Raw genomic sequence first — 21,344 nt, 5'->3', positions numbered from 1 at the left:
GCTTGCAAACGTTGTGTATCACTCAGTGAAGTATCTAATTAGGGATTTAAAAAATTTATTGAGCAAAAAATATTGCACTCTAATTTATCTAAATTAGAGAATGAATGAATTTTTTTGATTAAACTGAGCGATTTAAATATATATATATATATATATATAATATATATATATATATATATATATATATATCATACGTTGAAATAGTCTAATTTACATGGTAACTAAGTAGAAATTAAAAGATGCTAGACTGTGAGATTGGTCTAAGTTCAAATCCAATAAATTCGTTAAGTTCAATATATCCTATGGTTTAGAAAGTTCTTAACTTAAGAAATTGCCACAAAACATTGTAAGTTGAGAAATTTTCTGCATGTGTTGGGATTTAATCAACAGGAGCATTATTTCTAACTGAAGTTATTAGTGACTAAAAAATGTTGTTAATTGAGCGTTTAAGCTCCGTCATATCTTGTGTACACATGGTGGTACCAGTTTTCCTATTGGACAGAGATAATGGCGTCTACAGTGATATCATACCATTTGGAGTTTGCGTTCTCAAAGAACCTCAAATTGAGCTGCACGCACTCTTAATTAAATCCGAGAATTGGATTGTATTGGTGTTTGATTACTCTTGAATTAACGTTTGTTAAACTTGATAAAAGTCTTTTGCACGAATAGCTATTTCATTGGCTATGTGTTTGTAATGCAAACAGAATCAAGAAAAATGATACTAGATTTTGTAGTTTTTATCGTTTTTTTTGAATTTTTGTCGTTTTTTAAACTCTTCCAGTCTAAATTGCCATAAAATTTTTTCACGGTTTTGATAGTAAATAATAGCAAAATTTTTAATGGCAGTGGAAAGGTTTTCAACATTTTAATGCCAAGAATTTCAAATTTTTGAAAAAGCTTTCAATTCTTCTGAAACTGTTTTCATTTTTGAGTGTTTCCAGCCTTTGGGGTCAATAAACCTCAATTAGGGCTTTTGAGATTTAGCATAGTTTTTAATTGTTTAGGAATTTTTTAATAAAACGAATTTTTGCAGTTTTTTGATAAAAATTTTATTTTTATTATTTTTTTAAATAGTCGTATTGTATTCTCTTTTTTGTCTCAGTGGTCAGGTAAGTTCCTCTATGTTAATTTGTTTTTGCATAGTTGCTAGGGGCAATAGTTTTTATCTTTTTAAGCTCCGGAATTTTTACTATTTTTTTCAATGTTTGAAATTATCGTCATGTGCCTAGTTTATTGATCTTTATGAGCCAAAGCAACTTTTTAAGGCCTAAAAAGGCGTCACTGAATAGCTTCTGGAGAGAACTAAATGGTCCTGAAGAAACTTATATCTGACAATTTGGCAGCATTTTTTAAAAAATTACAATTGTTTTCAAAATTTTTTGATATTATTAGTCATTTTCTAAGTTTATCAATCGTTACGGGTCAATGGCCATCGAAACTATTTTAGGTATTGTGTAATGGTTACTGGACAGATTTCAGAGAAAATGCGAAATGAAACATTGTGCAATTTTCATTTTTTTAAGTATTTGTCATGTTTCTCGATTTTTGCTTAATCCTATAATCCTCTTTCAAGGCTTGTGAATGTCTGAATGGATATGTTTAATTGGATCAAATTTGCCCTTCAGGGTAAAAATTTTAAGACTTTTAGCGAAGATTATATTTATGTTCAGTTTGTTTGATTTTATCTCAATTTTTGAGATTGCTATGTTTTTGGCTGACGTCGTTCAACTGATCTTCTGGTCAGGTACAGAAGTTTTAGGTTTTTCATTCAATTCTGTGGATTGTATTTCAGGAGTTGTCCTGTTATGTTCTTCATTTTAGGTAGCACAAATCTCTTTATGTTACTGAGTGTTAACACAATTCAGTACATTGTGATTAACTGTCTAGAGGTCATTTGGGATGGGAATCTGATCCTGTTCTAATTTTAAGCGATGATGAATAAATTGAATCGCCCTCACCAATTTGATTATTTATGAAAACAAAAAATGTTTCAAACCCTCATTGGTCAAATTGCAAAAATATTATTAGTTGAATTATTATCTTTTTTATTCACTGGGCAGAAATGTTTCAGGGATGGATTGTACGTTTTAACGTGTTTGATTTGCTGGGTGTTCAAACAAAGTCATAATGATACACCGCATTTTGGACATCATATTTTTTGTAATTTGATTGAAATAATTATTACACCTGAATAACTAATATACTCTTTCGAATTTCATATGATTAATGATGTAAATGTATGCAGTCGAAATTCAAGTGTTTTTGACGAAATGTGAAAAGTTTTGTCTATCTGTACTTTTTAGCGTCACCTTCTGCTTTCGTTCTTTTCGTCTGGAGAGCGAACAGGACTATGGGCTATCTCTGAACAGTTCAGACGAAGTGGTCAAGTTTGAGTCACTCATCAAAGCCAGTTTCCAAAAGTTCAATTGGTTCTCTGGCAGAGCCAAGGACAGAGGTTGGACGTTAATTTTACCATTGGTCATTAAAGGTTCCTGCCCTACTCAACATTGCCTTTGGGTCCCCGCTTACCCCCTAAAATTACCCAGTACTCTTGCTTCGTTTGGGGGGGGGGGTAATTTTTTTGGTGCGGGCGGGGGGGGGGTTATACTCCCCTTACCCTCCATTACCCCCCCCCCCCCCCCCCCCCAATCTTACCTCGTTCAACCCCCCCCCCCCCTTAAATTAGTTTGGGGGTAATCATGGAGGTAATTTGTGGACACGGGTAAGTAAAGCCAGGGTATCTACTGATATACTCAGCAACCCCGCCTTACCCTGTCCTGCTACCGCAATATATGAAAAATTGGGAGAAATTACGTTCAAGGAGCACTTTAAAATCAAATGGATTAAAAAGAGGAAAATTAGATGGAGAAAAATAGTGCAAATGACAGGCTCGTTTTTGCGCTGGGTTGCTGAAAATATAATGTTACAATTTTGTCTTCTGAGAAATTTGAGAGCTACATCGCATTACGAGCCAGGGCCCCTGTTAATTGATTTCACTTTTTAGTAGTTTAATTTGTAAATCTTAGCGATAATGATATTGTAAAAGGTAATACCAATTATGTTGCTTCATTATAGTAAAATTTTCAGTAACCTATTGTTTAATAGTAGAAACCAATTAAGAAAAATTTTGTGGAGTTAAATATGTAAAATTGACCGACTAATCTGCTCTATTCGGTTTTGGATGAGGGTTAATATTTTGTTCTCCAAGTTTTAACGGAGAACAAACTATAAGCGCGATGATTCTATCTTTGATATGGTTGTCAATTTAAAGTTGATGGCTTGGGTGCGACAAAATTCTATTATTTTTGATCTGTAACATAAGAAGGTTGCAAAAAAAGGTCCATATATATATAAAAATAAGAACGCAATATGCATCTGATAGATCAGGTTTGTAACGATCAAATTTACCGCCCAATCTGCTTCTCAAATTTGGAAATTCAATATTTCTGCGATATGTAATGTAAATATTTTTTCGAGAAATCGGTTAGAAAATAGACGTTGAGGCCTCCTGAATGTTAAAGCACGAGAGTTGCACTCCTGCCGTGGTTACTACCTTCCAACCGAACCGCAAGTTGTGACAGAAAAGTTTCACGCCACTTTAATATTAGGTGGAAGCTGGTCCAAACCAATAGTTAGTAGTTGTAATATCTCATGTAACTCTATTGTCCAAATTTTGATTCTTTTTCTCTTTTTGGCTTGAGTTTTCAAGTAAATTTTGTTTTGTTTAAAAATGAAGACAAATTTACCTCACATTATATCACTAAAATCCAGAGTCACAACCAGGATTGATAGATATTATCGCGTTTTGAATTCACTTTAAATAAGCATGACTTAGAACAACCTGATCCTTAGAGTTTGCAAATTGGCAATCGACATCCAATAACACGGGAAAAAAGATATCAATACCCGCAGCATCTTTTCCTGAAAATTTGGCAGTCTCTTATTTTTTCCAATTTTTCTTTACATATTCCACCGGGAAATGAAAGAGAGGTAACTTTCGCAATTTGCAAGTATTAGTAAGAATAATTAAGTTCGCGATTTTTCTCATAGGGAAACGGGGGAAAAACAAGCAATTCGAAATATAATTAAAAATTATAGTGTAACTGTTAATGGTTGCTGCATTTTTGAAATTGATAAACAACAGTGTTGAATAATTTTGATCCAAAACTGATTTATTTTCATATCAAATGAGATCTCGACCTTGTGTCAGCCAAAAATTGATTGTTGTTCTGTGAGCCAAATCACGGGAATAATCAGCCCTGCACCGCTTCATTAAAGTTGTAAAAATATGGCTAAAGAAAAATTATTCGAAAATTCCCTGAGCTCATGATGTTAGTGTGTTTTCTTTCCTCTTCATTCTGATTTTTTTCATTGTGAATAAAATCAAAAATAGATAACTATTGATGAAACCGAACTAAATACGATGAGAAATTTTGTGGGGGGTTAGCAGTCGAATTTTGTGAAAAAAAGTATAACGGCTATCATAATTGTCTCAGCAACTTCAGAAGGCTGCTAAATATGACAAGGAGGCTCGGTATTGGGCGTACGCACATAATGTTCCGACCCTGCTCATCCACATTCTTGATTTAAATGGCTACCAAATGATGAAGAGATAGAAAATTTTCAAAAACATACACAGCGTTCAATTAGCAACCAATGAAATACGATAATCCCACGCTAGAGAGCCAATGAAAGTTGTTTATAATAAGACTACTAGAAAAGACAAAAAAATCAAACAGCACACATTGTTTGAGACCAAAACTCGGTGTCTATAATAATAAAAAGACATAACAAAATCAAAATCGCATCAGATAAAAACCATAATAAAACAATTTATCCTATACTTCATTAGAAATATACGGAGCCTGTCTTCAATGCGACTGGTTAACAGGTCGGCAAAAAAGCACAAATAGGAGAGAGTTTCAAAAAGTACTTTTCCATTCTTGAACACAAAATACAATCAATTCCACAGTTCTAATGTCATTAGATATCAATTGAAATCTTTAAAATCTTCATTTATATCTAAATGGGAAGCAATTGAGTCATGTCATTATCCATAGTTTGATTAAGCAAAATTTCAATGACAATAGGATCAACATTTATTGTTATAAATAAAAAAGAAACCAAAAACCCTTTGAAATGTACAAATATATAAAAATCTAACATTTTTTGAAATCTCGTAGCAACAGTGGTAACAAAGCCGAGAAACAAATGTTCAAAGTGGAAAACGGAAAACGTTATAAAGTTTTAATTTTTGCTCACTAAAAACGGATTGTGACCTCTGTTTACAGAGACTGAATTACAAATCGACCGAAAAACTAAATAAAAAAGAAGAAGCTGGAAAACCCAATTTTAATTAAGAAAATATATTTTTTAAAAAATCATAACAATCTTAGAGTTACAAAAAAGCAATGGATTTAGTTTCAACTCCTCAGAAGGTGAATTGGTCCTTGTAATAATGGGACAAAGTCACGAGCCCACAAAAACAAATACATAAATAAGCCAAAACTTCAAACAATAGTACGACATGACACTGTTCAAGGCACTATAAATACAAAAAGTTACCTTCAAAAACTGTAAATAGTCATTTCCCTTTATCTTAACATAACAATGCGCAAAAAAAACTTTGAATAATCAAAAGTTATTTAGTCTTCTAATGAAAGAGACTGAGTTACATGGTGACAAAATAAGCCTAAAGGAGACAGATGAAAAAAAAACATTTTTCAAAAATTTAATTTGAAAGTCAATAAAACAAACAGTTAAAAATATAAATTTTTAATTAGATTAAGTTGTACGTCTTGCATCAATAGTTGTATATAAAACCAATACCGAGCCGAATATATAACCCACAAGAAGTTGGTTTTCGCCTGTTTTTACAGCAACTGTGCCCGAAGTTGAGAGAACAAAGATAAAATAGTGGCAAAGTTCGATAATTAATCGACATTTTCTCAAAAGAAATATGTTCATAGTCGTAACAGACATTAGATAACAAATGAAAAAGTCTAGGTTCTTTTAAATTTTCCGAAAACTAACTGGATCTTTGATTGGTGACACAAAGTTATTGGGCTACAGAAATTATAAGAAATGAAAGCAAAACCCAAGAAGTCAAAAAAAATTTTACGAGCACAATTGGTCAGAGCCATAAAAAGCAAGAGCTTAACTCTGAAGCCATAAAAAAATCTCGTTGGGTCTCGCCTATTTTAAATAGTATCTCTCAATAGTTGAGCCCTGATTTGAAATTCCAGTCCCTATTTTGCATAAGAAACTTTTACATAGCGGAAATATTCTGAAATAAATGTCCGCCCCAATAAAATTTAGAAACTTTTTATCATAAGGATCCATGATGAGATCAAGATCAACTCAGACATTGCGCGTCTAACAAAACACTCAAGTGTTGAAAAGGTTGCAAAATAGATCAATTCTATACAAAATTTTTCCGTTTGTCAAAAAAATATTGCATTTTATATAATTATCGATTTTAAATTTGCAGAATTTTAGCAAAATTTCAATTCCAGAGAACTCTTAAAGCCATGGGAGTACAACTAGCTCTTTTTTGAGCTTTAAAAGGATATGGTCGCAGTTTTATGTGTCTGCTTCTAGCAAATTTAAAGCAAATTTACCGTTTTTCTTTACATTTTCCTCCGGGAAATGCAAGAGAGGTAACATTCGCAAATTTCAATAGTAAGAATAATTAAGTTGTCAATTTTTGCCACTAGGAAACAGGAAAAATTCGAAATATATATAATAGTTATAGTGTAACTGTTAACGGTTTGCTGCATTTTTGAAATCGATAAACGACATTGTTGAATTATTTTGATCAAAATTGATTTATTTTCATATCAAATGAGATCTCGACGTTGCTTCAGCAAAATATTGATTGTTGTTCTGTGAGCCAAATCACGGGAATCATTAACCCTGCACCCGCTGCATTAAAGTTGTAAAAATATGGCTAGAGAAATATTATTCGAAAATTCCCTGAGCTCAAGATCTTAGTATGTTTTCTTTCCTCTTCATTCTGATTTTTTTCATTGTGAATAAAATCAAAAATAGATAACTATCGATGAAACCGAACTAAATACGATGAGAAATTTTCTGGGGGGTTTGCAGTCGAATTTTGTGAAAAAAAATATAATGGCTATCATAATTGTCTCAGCAACTTCAGAAGGCTGCTAAATATGACAAGGATGCTCGGTAACGTGCATACGCACATAATGTTCCGACCCCGCTCATCCACGTTCTTAATTAAATTGGCTACCAAATGATGAAGAGATAGAAAATTTTCAAAAACATACATAGCGTTCAATTAGCAACGAATGAAATACGATAATGCCACGCTAGAAAGCCGGTGAAAGTTGTTTATAACAGGACTACTAGGAAGGACAAAAAAATCAAACAGCACACATTGTTTAAGACCAAAACTCGGTGTCTATAATAATAAAAAAACATAACAAAATCAAACTCGCATCAGATAAAAACCATAAAAAAACAATTTATCTTATACTTCATTAGAATTATACGGAGCCTGTCTTCAATGCGACTGGTTAACAAGTCGGCAAAAAGCACAAATAGGTGAGAATTTCAAAAAGTACTCTTCCATTTTTGAAAACAAAATACAATCAATTCCACAGTTCTAATGTCATTAGATATCAATTGAAATCTTTAAAATCATCATTTATATCTAAATGAGAAGCAATTGAGTCATGTCATTATCCATTGTTTGATTGCGCAAAACTTCAATGCCAATGGGATCAACTTTTATTGTTAAAAAGTAAAAAGAAACCAAAAACCCTTTGAAATGTACAAATATATAAAAATCTAACATTTTTTGAAATCTCGTAGCAACAGTATTAACAAAGCCGAGAAACAAATGTTTAAAGCTGAAAACGGAAAACGTTATAAAGTTTATATTTTTGCCTACTAGAAACGGGTTGTGACTTCTGTTTTCAGAGACTGAATTACAAATCAACCGAAAAAGTAAATAAAAAAGACGAAGCTGGAAAACCCAAATTCAATTCAGAAAATAATTTTTTTAAAAATCATAACAAACTTAGAGTTACAAAAAAGCAATGGATTTAGTTTCAACTCCTGAGAAGGTCAATTGGTCCTTGTAATAATGAGACAAAGTCACGAGCCCACAAAAACAAATATATAAATAAGCCAAATTGTCAAACAATAATACGACATGACACTGTTCAAGGCACTTAAACTATAACAAGTTACATGCAAAAACTGTAAATAGTCATTTTCCGTTCATCTTAACATAAACGAGTGTTCCTTACAAAAGGAATACTTAGACATGACAACAAAAAAGCCCTAAAACTGAACAGTACAGAAATCTTGAAAATATGTTTTGAAACTAAATAAAGGAAGCAATCAGTCACAACGTATAACAAAGCGCGAAAAAAACTTTGAATAATCAAAAGTAATTCAGTTTTTTAATGAAAGAGACTGAGTTACATGGTGACGAAGTAAGCCTAAAGGAGACAGATGAAAGAAAATCATTTTTCAAAAATTTAATTTGAAAGTCAATAAAACAAACAGTTAAAAATATAAATTTTTAATTAGATTAAGTTGTACGTCTTGCATCAATAGTTGTATATAAAATCAATACCGAGCCGAATATATAACCCACAAGAAGTTGGTTTTCGCCTGTTTTTACAGCGACTGTGCCCGAAGTTGAGAGAACAAAGATAAAATAGTGGCAAAGTTCGATAATTAATCGACATTTTCTCAGAACAAATATGTTCATAGTCATAACAGACATTAGATAACAAATGAAAAAAGTCTAGGTTCTTTTAAAATTTCCTAAAACTAAGTGGATCCTTGATTGGTGACACAAAGTCATTGGGCTACGAAATTGATAAGAAATGAAAGCAAAACCCAAGAAGTCAAAAATATTTTTACGAGAACAATTGGTCAGAGCCTTAAAAAGCATGAGCTTAACTCTGAAGCCATTAAATAATCTCGTTGGGTCTCGCTTATTTTAAATAGTATCTGTCAATAATTGAGCCCTGATTTGAAATTCCAGTCCCTCTTTTACATAAAAAACATTTACATAGCGGAAATATTCTAAAATAAATGTCGCGCAACATTGCACGCCTAACAAAACAATCAAGTGTTGAAAAGGTTGCAAAATAGATCAATTCTATACAAAATTTTTCCGTTTGTCAAAAAAAAATATTGCTTTTTATATAATTATCGACTTTAAATTTGCAGAATTTTAGCGCAATTTCAATTCCAGAGGACTCCTAAAGCCATGGGAGTACAACTAGCTCTTTTTTGAGCTCAAAAAGAATATGGTCGCAGTTTTATGTGTCTGCTTTTAGCAAATTTAAAGCAAGTGTTCTGAAAAAGCCATTTTTTCAAAGCAAAATTGACAAAAATTTTGTAAAAATTTTACAAAAATTTGGTCAAAAATGTGAATAAAAACAGCTGAATTACAACCAATATTCACAAATTTTTAAACCTCAATAACTCACTATAAAATGCGAATATTGAGAAATCTTTTAAATTCTTTATTCTACGCTTGACGGGCTTTCTAATGATACCATTCAAAACTCTCTACGATTATTATATTGATCGGCCAAAATTGTCTGAACAAAAAAAACGCGTTTGAGTATATAGTCCCCCCCCTCAAGAGGAGTCGGAAAGATTATTTACCTCAACATAGTCACTGATATCTATTACCCAGGGTCATTTTAACGTATTTGTTTATAAGAAATTCTTTTGCCATAATTGCTAAGATTATCTGCCGTAGATATTTGACACTCTGAACAGTTTTCTTTCGCTAGTTAATTTATAGCCAGTTAATTTTTTTTTGGCTAGGAGTCCAAGGTACTAAGGTTGTATGTTATTTCATGTTTTGATTTTGCAGGACGATTTCAATCTTGCAAGATCTTGCAAACTTCTTGCAAAGTTAACATCCTAATTTTAAACTGTGAGAAATTATTTTTGTAGGATTTCAAGAGGTCTAAGAGTAATTTTACTTACAACTTTTGATGTAAATTTGGCGACAATATCAAAACTCATGCTATGAAAAATTTTTTTGTTCTTGTATAACAAAGAACAATTTGAAAGTTTTCCATACAAATCCAACCTAATTTTGAAGATCTACTGCAATTGATTAGTAGTGTGCTCATCACATATAATTGGACATAACTGATGTTTTTCCACAATTTGTCTCAATTGAATTTCACGTATCAAAATTTTGTGAGTTATTTTGTTTCAAAACTTTTTGTTGTTTTTGCAATGTTATTTTGTTTCAAAACTTTTTGTTGTTTTTGCAATGTTGTAAACGGAAAATAGTTCTGCTTTAGATCTTTTTTAAACACCACACCACTTTAATTGATAGTAGTGGCCAAGAGAGCTGTAAATTTTTGTTTAATTAGAAATTCGAATGCTAGAGATGAATTTAGCGTTTTTTTGTTTCTTTTTATACCGTTAGCTTTTCGAAGAGAAAATTTTCAGTTACATTTGCTGAGATATTTTGTTTGCCAAAACTTTTTCATATCGGTTAGAAAATTATTTCTTACGGAACTATTTAACAGCCGTTTGAATCTCATGAAACGTTTAACAGCCGTTCAAAAACTGTAACTTCTTTTTTGGATCCCCCCCCCCGATTTGTGGGTGAAAACTCCTATGACTGAAGCAATATACAGCGTACCTAAGAATATTGTACCTGTATATATTTGTATTACTGGTCTTTAATGTTATCACTGGCATTCTTATCGACTTTTTAAAATTTTTCTAATTAAATATTTTCTAAAAAATACTTTCTAATAACTAATTTTTTTTCTAATAATTAAAACAATTTTCAATAACTATACTTACGTTTGAAGTACGGTGATTACAGAAGGATTCAAAAATAGTTTTTAACTTAATATATGTTAGTGCAATCGGATGGGGCAAAATTTGAAGAGGTTTGTGTTGAATAGGCCTCATCATAGTACTTGGGAAACATAGCAAGTTTTGTTTGGGTTCGAAATTATTTCACTCTAATTGAGAAAACGGCATCTGAACATCAATTAGCGTTTTCAATTATCAATTTTTGTTCATGTGCTGCAATTTGACATCCGTCTATACTGTTTTTCTATTGTTTTGATCGCATTTTTGTCAAAATGCTTCTCCTAGTCATTTCTAGGTCTCATTTTTTGCTTATTCTTTACTTTTTTTTAAATTTAGCCATGTTTTTAGATTCTGGAGGTTGCTGCAGTGATCAAGTGGATAGTTTCACTAAATTTGGGCTATGGAACCTCCTATCTGCACAGGACTACATGAGCAAGGCCACCAACTTCATCACTGGTCACAAACCCCTCAACTGGATTAAGGTGGGTTAAGACTCTTCCTCTTTATATAGTCCCCTCCAGCTCAGTTCCTAATTCGGGGTATTAGGGCGTCATAAAATAACGCGCGCCCTCTTAAATTTAAATAAAACCCAATCATGGTTCTGCAAATATCATTTACGCTTGCTGCTATGTCTTTGTTCGAAAGTAGTACTTCTCTTTTTTTCTTTTTCAGGACGACTTAATTGTTCAGTGAAATTTGATGGAAAATTTTGGATCTATTCTGTTCGTATCTATACTGATCTATTTGAGGGCTTAAACATTATATGCCCACTAAGCTGAGAGGCGGCAATGAATTTACCGAAAAGTAACGGGGAAAAGAGTGTAAAGAGTGTAAAAATAATTTTACACGGTTAGTGCTACCCTAAATAAAGGTGGAAAAAGTGAAATTTAAGAGTGTAAAAAACAATTAAAAGTGTAACAAAGAAGTAATTGTTTGCTTTTACACACTTCCTAATTACACCATTACTTTATTTTTACACCCTTCTTTTACACCATTAATTTTTTATTACACTATTCTGCTCTTTTTCTTATAATTACACTCTTGAATTCAACTTGTTCCATCAAATACGCTATCAAAGGCGCTTGAACTCAGCCTAGGCACTACATTACACCGCAGAGGTATACCCAAATTGTCACGGGCAAATATGCCCGATATGTGTATGTCGTGTTCGTTTTTCCAATGTTAATACATTGAAAATGCAACAATATTGCGGAAAAAACCCACTTTAGCAGAAACCGGCAATAATGAAGGGAAATTAGCAACCCGTGATCGCAAAAGTGTCCTAATTTCAGCCGCGAAATAAATGTACAAACTATGTATCCAGTTTTCAGAGATTTTGTATCACGCATCTGCTCCATTTATGTATCGCTTTTTCGCACGCAACGTAATTCGATTTCGCACTATTATCCACAATTAAGCCTAATTTAATACGAGTTTTTGAGCATAAAAGTGATTATTAGAGCATTATTACTACTAGTAGTACTTATTACCAATTTATTACTACTTAACAAATAGTTCTTAGCCGGTTTATTGATTCTAGAGCAGTCCCTCATTGACAAACAAAACCTTTTTTGTGTGAGCAATTTTTCGGAAAAAAATCAGTTTTTGCTGCACTGGGACGTACCACATATCTTTCCCCGAATCGATTCGATCAGTGAAAATAGATCTAAAATAGATTTGGCCAGTGAAAATAATTTCGGCCAGTCCCACATTGACAAAGAAAGCCTTTTTTGAGCAAGGGTTTTTTTTTGAACATCGTATAATGTGGGTCGTACATCGCATAATGTACCAATTTTTTTAGGTATTGACCCCAAAGGAAAATTTTTTTGATTTATTACAATCTTTATGAATAGGAGATACAGCGAAAATAGTATGAGTATCATTCAACAACTTTTTGACCCATGGGGTTACATCATTTTTTCAAAATACGAAACGACTTTGGAGAAACATTTGACGAAATTGTAAAACTTGACTTTATATAACACTAATCCTAAATATATTTACATCATAGCCAAAGTTAACCTGAAACACGTTTCTCTTGTCACTCTGAGAAACCTAGACCCAATAGTCGAAAAATGAAAATGCATTTTGCATAAAAAACAAAATATATTTTTGCGTTTCCGAACTTCATTTTTCTAGTGTACCAACTTTTCAAGTATTGAATTAAAAGCAAAAATTTCTGGTTTAAATCAATCCATATGAATAGGAGATACTACGAAAACAGTTTGAGCAACATTCTACAACTCATTGACCCATATGATCACATCATATTTTTTAAATAAGAGACGAACATTGGACGAAATCGCAAAACTTGATTTTGGTTTACAGAATTAAAAACATGTAATTCGCTCACAGAATTACAGGAATAAATTTTTTGATTAGCTTGCAAACTAAAATTTTTTGTTCAGTGAATTAAAAACAGAAAAAAATTAATTTGGTTTTTTTCTGAAAATCCCTCAACGTTTTTTGATGACATTTGTCGGATTTTCCAGTCAATTTTCCCTTCTTGATTAACAAAATCCGCTTGGTTTCTACATCAGTTCCCCTACTTATACTGCTACTGAGTTTGCCAGTTCAACCTTGATATACAAGACCTTTTTGAGCGAGAAATTTTTCAGGAAAGAAACCGATGGCTCGGCTTTTCGATTGTGTCTTTAATATTGTTTATATTTAAATCGCTTTAAAGATTTAAAAGCTTTGTTTAATTATGTAATAAAGTGTTTATTACAAATTATTAAATCACTTTGCATGCTCAAAAAGCGTGCGTTTAATTAGGCTCAATTGTGGATTAGAAATACTTTTAATTCGAATATTAGATACCTTAAATGAGCGGAAACGTGCGACAAGACTTGTAACCTATTTTACGATTTTACGGTTTTACTTCGCAAAATTGGCAAAATCACCTTTCCGAAAGGTAAGATACAAAGGATGTCTCCTATTTTCGTTCAATTTATGTATCTAGTTTTGAGTGAATTTTACTAAGACGGAAATTTTGGGTATGCCTCTGCGGTGTAATGTAAAATCTTGTTTGAAGCATTGCAAAAAGATTTTTGCGAAACTTGATTGGTTTTCAACCCCACTATAAAGCTCTTGCAATTGGTTTTTTGAAAAAAAAAGAAATTAAAAAAATTTTGTATCTAATTTTTAACATTTTCTTCAAATTTCTTCAATTATTGCTCTGATTTTTGAGAAAACTTAAAAAGTTTCAGTAATGGTCAATTTTTAAGATTTTAGAAATTGTCAGTATTGGCGCATTGACGGTTCGTTATGTTTCGTTGTGCTATACAAAATACAGGACGAAACAATGGAAAACTTTGGAGACAATGGAAAACTATTTTTGGCAAAAAATTGCTAATTTTTGCTCTAATTTCGGGTGTCTCTTGAATATTATTTAAATTATGCCTAGCCCAACCAGCTTTGCTCGAACTGAGACACCTCGCAAGAAGCCTCACCCAGGGAAATGAGTGCAACAAAGGATGGACGAAAGAGTGTAATTATAGTGTATTTTTAAAAGTGCGTACACAAAAGTGTATATACACTCTTACACACTCTACCTTGCTAATTAAGCTGTTAGCGAATCGGCTTTACACCCTTATTCTTGCTTAGTAACGGTGGAATACGGGTGGACGCCTCGGCCCCGGGGGGGGGGGTAATCTCATATGCCCATTAAATTTCATTCCGTTAAACTTGATTCTCTATTCAGGCGTACTTCCACAAGGATGTCTGTGCAAATGTGATAGTTGAGGTTGGATTTGGTGGCGGCAGAATGCGAATAACGGGAGAATTTCAGCCCTACGCAGATTATATTCTTCAGATGAGAAACGAAACTGCACTGCGATATCGCCCCAAACGACTTCAAGCACACCTAACCTTCAATTGGTTCAAACACAACGTAATTTGCGTTTCTCAAAATTGGATTTGTCGAATTTTTCACCCTGAAAGTGGAACAAACATTTGAAAAAGATTGCTTCATTTTATAAATTGTTGTATGATACAAAAAAGGCCTTTTTCTCTTTATACCCCCCCCCCGCCCCCCCCCCCATTATGGTATGTTTACATGTGTATCATGGTCAGGGGGGGGGGGGGGGGGGGGGGGGGCTGTGCGTCATTGGACCACTAATCTGGGGTGAGGGGGTCTATAATGGAAAAGAGGCGAAAGAAGTTGTTCACGGAATATTTGTTCCGACCCCTCTTGAGGGGGGGGGGAACTATATACTCAACTGGGTTTTTTTTTGTTCAGTCAATTTTGGCCGATCGATATATTCATCGTAGAGAGTTGAGACTGGTATCATTAGAAAGCTTGTCCAGCGTAGAATGTGGAATTGAAAAGATTTTTTTTTTCATTTTTGATAGGGATATATTGAGGTTTAAACTTTCGAGAAAATAGAGTGAATTCCGTTGATTTCATTCACCTTTTTTCGGAATTTTTGACTAAAATTTCGCCAATTTGTATTAAATTTAATAAAATTTTTCATGAAAATGTTCTTGATTTTACGTTTAAAGACAAAATACATCGGCTATTTTCATTGAATTTTTTTTGTCACAATTTCTGGCTAAAAATTTCACAAAATTCTGACTTTTTCATCAAAAACAGCACAAAATTTAGTTCACTCTGCTTAAATTTGCAGACAGTGCACACCCAAACACCACTAACACAATCTTTGTAGACTGAAAAGGGGGCTAATTCCACTTCAACTTCCGTTGAGAGTGCTCTGTAAATAAAAGTTCGCCGTTTTTTGCTCACTTTATTCGTTGATTATCAAAAACGCAGCATTTACTTTTGATTTTTTAACAAACAAAATATCTATATCAATGACATTCCAAAAACTAAATATTCCTAATGGACAATCAACATTAGCAATCTTCTATACCAATCTTGGACCGTTACAATCCAAATATAATTCGGATTGTCATCAGCCGGTTTTAAAAAAAATTCGATCTATTGCATATTAATTAAATAACAGAACATTTCAAATCAAAGCTCACTAGTGATGGGTCCTTTTGTCTTACTGATTAGCTCACAATTTATTTGTCTAGTTGATTGCTTGAAAGCTTATGGTCGTTTTGACTTTTAAAATATTTGAATTTTAAATAAAAAATGGCTTATTGAACTTTGCCTCCATTTTTCTCTTACCTCGGTCAACTTCTAGCTTAGTGTCAGGAATCAAAAAGTGCTCCTTCTGTCTGCGGAATTCAAATTAAGTCTATATTGCGGTTTTATGCCTTAAGTTATGGTGTTCTGGCTTTGATACTACTAGAGATCAAAATTTTTTTTAAGTTTTAGGTATTTGTCCATTTTTCATGTTTTCTAATTTTGTCCAATTATCACGTTATTGTCATTCATACATAACATTTTTTCTGTTCAAAATAACGCACAGTTAATAATATTTCAATCCTTAAAGATATAGATTGTGGTTCTTTACCGCTTCGACAATACTTTCTCGACGAATTTAATTGAATTTTTTTAAATTTTGTCTTTAACTGTCGTTTTTAATTTGTCTTTTTTATCCTATTTATTTTCCTGTACAATGACCCGGTTTGATTGGTTTTCCTGGAAGAGTAGATGAGTTGACTTTCTGATATTAGAAGATAGATAATGGCTTTCATGACTTTGAAAACAATTGTTTTCCAAAATGAAAAAAAAAAAACATTTCAACTTTGCTATTTTGTTCCTTTTATTGTCTGTTTGTTACCTTGTCTCGTTAATTAAAGGCTAAAGATGACCTTATTTGTTTCAAAAGAAGGTGTTATAAGGGATTGGTGTCACAAAATCTAATGTTTTTAAAGAATTCGTTATGAATTTACTGGCTTCGACGCGGGTTTTTCACAAAAAAAAAGTAAATTAATTTTTGTTTTTTTTTTTGTCATATTTGACGTTCTTTTTGTAGACGTAAGACATGTTCTGGTTATTTGCAGGTCTTGACAACTTCCTTAGGCAGAATAAAAGAAACCTCTTCAATTTTTTCATTATGTAATTAATGGCTTTCATGTCTTTGGAAATAAATTTTTTTCGATAAAAACAAGTTTTACATAATTTTGCTTTTTTCTTTTTGGTCTAATTGTTACCTGGTTTCATTAATGAGTCCACACAAAACATTTCAAGTGAAGGTGTCAAAAGGAACTGGTGTCACAAAATGTAATGTTTTAAGAGAATTCGTTATGACTTTAATGACTTCCACACGGGTTTTTGACAAAAAAAGGAAATGAATTATTGTTTTTTGTCATATTTGTCGTTCTTTTTCTAGACTTAAGACATAATCTGGATAATTGCAGGTCTCAAGGGCTTCCTTTGGAAGAACGGACGAACATATTCAACTTTTTCGTTTCGTAATTAAAGGCTTTCATGTCTTTTTTTTTCGAAAGAAAACAAGTATTACATAATTTTGCAATTTTTTCTTTTTTGTCTAATTGTTGCTTATTTTCATTCAATAGCGGCCAAATAATACAGTATCGGTGTTCGAAGAAGGTGCAATCGAACATATTTTGGGGGCCAAAGTCTGGTTTTACGGCTTCCAAAGCTTTTTCTGGCAAGTTTTAATTGATTTTTAGTTTGTTGTCTATTTGTTGTTCTCTTTGTAACTGCATAAAAAATTGAAAACCAAGAGTTCTTACTTCCCTTCTATAGAAGCATTGGTAATTGTAAACCTATGGGATATTTTAGTTGATTCCTAATGGTTTTCATTACTTTGAAATTAACTGTTTTTTTTCTAACTGTTTTTTTTTTCTAGCGAATTTTCTAACTTTAAAGTTTCTGTTTAAAGAAAACAAGTATTACATAATTTTGCATTTTTTTTCTTTTTGTTCTAATTGTTACAAAGCTTTATTATGAACTGGTGCATAACCATTTTTTTCTGGTGAATTACAAGTTATTTTGTTTATTTTCAGTTTTATCTGACGCTATTTTGACTTTGTTATTAAGTTTTGTTTTCTAAAACGGACATAAATTTTTAGATGTAATTAATGTTTGTTGTTGTTGTTTGATTTTGCCGTTCGTCTTCGCTCGCTCATTTAATATCGGCATATCTCATTAATCTAATGCATCATTTTTTAATCCACTGAGTTATTTGCTTTGGGGGCTATCTTTTCGGTCATACACCATTTTTTTTTGAAAAATACTTGAATTTTTTGTGTTTTTCTATCTGTTCCTCATTTGGTAGACAATTATGCCAAAATTGTGGATGAGCGGGGTCGGAACCTTATGTGCGATCGCACATTACCGAGCCGCCTTGTTTAATTTCAAGTCAACTGCGCAAATTTATTATTATAACTGAAAGCTCTGGGCAGAAATTTGTGTAAATAACAGCTAAAATAGCATTTAAAATGTCAACTTTGGTGATAGTGGGGTGAAATCTTGTAAGGTCGCCGCTATCATGGTGAAACTACATAAATTTGCAGCATTGACTACTTAAATACGCAAATTCACAAAATTCTGTGCATTCATTGCAAATTTTCAGATTTTTGGGGGTGACACGTCCTGGGCGGTTAAAAACAAAAATGCTACTGTAAGTTCTAAGTTTCCCAGAAAGTTCCGATTGAATGACTTTTGATGGTTCGTTTCATATTAGTTGGAAAAATCGCAAAATCTTGGTTAATTTCTTGTTCAGTAGACAAATGCAGTTTTCAGAAGCTATTTTGCTAAGGTTAACTTTGCATTTCTGTCCTTCTTGTTGTACAATTTCACTTGTTTAAGAAGCAACCAATCTAACACTCATTTTTGTCTTTTTGGACAAATATTTTGTAAAAGTTTGGAGCTATCACGCGAAATCAAAGCTATGATGCAAGTTGTGTTAGCCCGGGATGAAGGTTTAAAGTTGGTAGCTCCAGAACGCCCCCAGACCAAACTTGCTTATCTAGAACGGAAAGTGTCGATGTCTTGGACTTTCTCATATTCAATTAGCCTAGAGCTAGAATTCTTGTTTCTATTAAAAATGATCTAAAAAATTATTTGGAAACTAAATTTTATTAATTAACATATTAAGTTCCATATTATCGAGCACGTTCAAATCAGCGATTTGACTTATTAATCTGCAACTGATAAAATGAAGAACATTCGTCTAATGAGAACTCAAGTAGTTTTTATTTATTTCTGCTTTATTGGCTATGCTAGCAGATTTTCTTCGACAATCGCTCAAATTCCTGGTCAAATGTGACCGATAACTCCAAATTATTTCAAATTTGAACTTAATTCTCTTTGATTTCACTGTTTTCTACGCTAGATTTTAAATCTTATCTTAAAACATGGGCCGTGGCGAAGAAACTCCAACAAAATCAAACAAGTTCGCTGGCTTTTGTGTTCGTTTTGCGGCGTAATGCAAAATTTTGTTTGCGCTCTCCATGCGTTCAAAAGAGCCTCATTCTAACTTTCGGATCTTTTTGTTGAAGCCTTTTTTTCTATGGCCAGACTATCTTGCTTTCATATTGCCATTTTTCAGACCCTTTTGTCTTCATCCATGTTTCCGGAATAATATTGTTAAAAGAAAGGTACGTACATTTCGTCTCGGCATATTGAATTCAGTTTTTGATCTGGGATCCAATAAAAGTAAAGCAGATACAACAAAGTTCAAAACGGCCTTGATCCTCAAACTTTTTTTGCATTTGTTAAGTAAGACAGGCCGATTCCGTTTTCTTTATTGCACACGTGGATATTTTCCTACAACGAATTGTGAAGAGTTTTGAAAAACTTTATTCCAACTCAACAAAAAAAACCGTAACACTAGTCAAGCAAAAAAAATTCATCGGTAAGAAGTGTGCTCCTATCGATCTGTGATTGCTGGTAGAATTAAAGAATAATGTAATTTTTTGTTCTTAAAAACGATTAAATGAAACTTGTTTCTCAATTTTCAGTGTTAAATATTCAACAAACTACTTTTTGTTCGAAATCAAGTTTTCTACGGAACCATGTTGTAGACTATAAGATTTCCATTTTTTCTTATTTGAATTTAGTCATTCAAACGTTTTTTTGCAATTGTTAACAAATAAGGCTTTCTTTGTCTATGAGCTAAAAAATTTCAAACAAAAGGAAAAGACTGCTTTTTATGCTGCCAAACAAGGATTGATAGCAGCTGAAATCGTTCCGCGACTTCGCATAGAACACTTATACAATCTTTTAAAGTTTTTTTCAACTTCAAGCTCCAACACATAAAAAAAATCATGATGCATGGAGTGCTTTAGAAACGCTTTAGAATTTGCAGTCCAAAATAATTACCTCGGAAAACAGCAGAAAATATTTTAAAAAAATCAAATGACCAAATATTTTTTGTTTCACATCACTGTAAAAAAAGATGTTTCCGTTGAAACGCACGAGAAAAATGATTTGTTGTTTATTTTACTGATAAATTGGATTCCCTAACTTTTGATGATGTTTTTCTAGCCACTGGGACTATTCTGCATCTATACAAACTAGTAAACTTCTTGATCGAAAATAGCTATAATCCAGCACCGGAACAGTAAACAGTTCCCTTTAAATTACTTTGTTTTATGTTTTTGTTCTTTTGGTCAAATTTTTCAACTAAATTATTAAAAATTTTGAGAAAAAAATCTCAGTTTATTGAGTATAAACAAACGACTTTAGAAAATGCCAGATTAGAAAGTGCCATATATAAGAAAGCGCCAATATAATTGTTTTTGAAGTCGATGACTGTACTAAATCCAATTAGCACCATGGATGAACAAAAGCTTTAGAATTCAATTTCAGCAGTTTTTATTGCAATACGACAAACATGTGTTAGTTCTCTGAAAACGTACTGTAAATTATTAACCATCACTCTCGCAGGAGGTGGTAGCATCTCAAAAAACAAAAAAAGGATTTCAGATTTTAGGATAACACCACGGTCAGCTAGTAATTTACTTCCTCCTCATGTCAAATTGTTGCATATATTGTTTTTGAGCATTTTTAGGCGAGAATCGTTTTTCTTCTTACGTTAATCATCCATGAGTCTCTTTATGTCACTTATGTTACTTAAGCTGCTCTTGTTTTTTATCGTTGTTTGATTGTTTGTCTAATTATTTGCATTTTGATTTTGACTGCGGTTTCTGTCTCTTTTGTTCAGTGATTTTTATTGCCAGATCTTCTTGTGACTGCTGAGATACTTGCCGTTCGGGTCCAAAAGACGTCTGAAGATTTGTGGGCCAAGAAATGATCTAAAAAGTTGGCAGTTTTTTAAGTTTGTATATTTTTTAATCTGAAACATGTAAATTGAACTAACCACTTGGTTAATGTTACATGTTAAAAGTTTATAATTCAAACATTACTATTTCATATTTCATCACAAAATAAGGTTTTAAAAAATAGGTCAATAAAAAAGGTATTTGAATCCTGTTACTCTTTTGTCTAATTTGAGCATTTCTGCTATAACTTTTTGTTTAAATTTGGTCTCCGAGGTATCTTTTCTAAGAGTACTTGGAATTGTGTAATTGTTGTTTTGTTAAAACAATTCACGAAAACCGGAAACCAAACCTTAGTTTTTATTTAGTTATACAAAAGGGAGAATGTGGTT

At 32.4% G+C, this 21,344-nt stretch overlaps 1 protein-coding gene across 1 annotated transcript in view; it reads left to right on the top strand.

The window, feature by feature from the left end:
* The window catches only part of LOC142345282 (uncharacterized), a 20,826-nt gene extending 6,018 nt beyond the window's left edge, over nucleotides 1-14,808 (top strand). Inside the window, exons 3-5 of the mRNA XM_075397268.1 lie at nucleotides 2,307-2,458; nucleotides 11,197-11,330; nucleotides 14,552-14,808. Of these exons, the coding sequence (XP_075253383.1) occupies nucleotides 2,307-2,458; nucleotides 11,197-11,330; nucleotides 14,552-14,806 (541 nt within the window). The 3' untranslated portion in view covers nucleotides 14,807-14,808. The remainder of the gene's footprint in view (nucleotides 1-2,306; nucleotides 2,459-11,196; nucleotides 11,331-14,551) is intronic.
* The last annotated feature ends 6,536 nt before the right edge of the window (nucleotides 14,809-21,344 follow it).

This window comes from Convolutriloba macropyga, chromosome 1, assembly GCF_964194025.1.
Source record: "Convolutriloba macropyga chromosome 1, txConMacr16.3, whole genome shotgun sequence".
Classification (NCBI taxonomy): Eukaryota; Metazoa; Xenacoelomorpha; order Acoela; family Convolutidae; genus Convolutriloba; species Convolutriloba macropyga.
The sequence above is the reverse complement of the archived record's forward strand: the minus strand, read 5'-3'. Positions and strand labels throughout refer to the sequence as shown.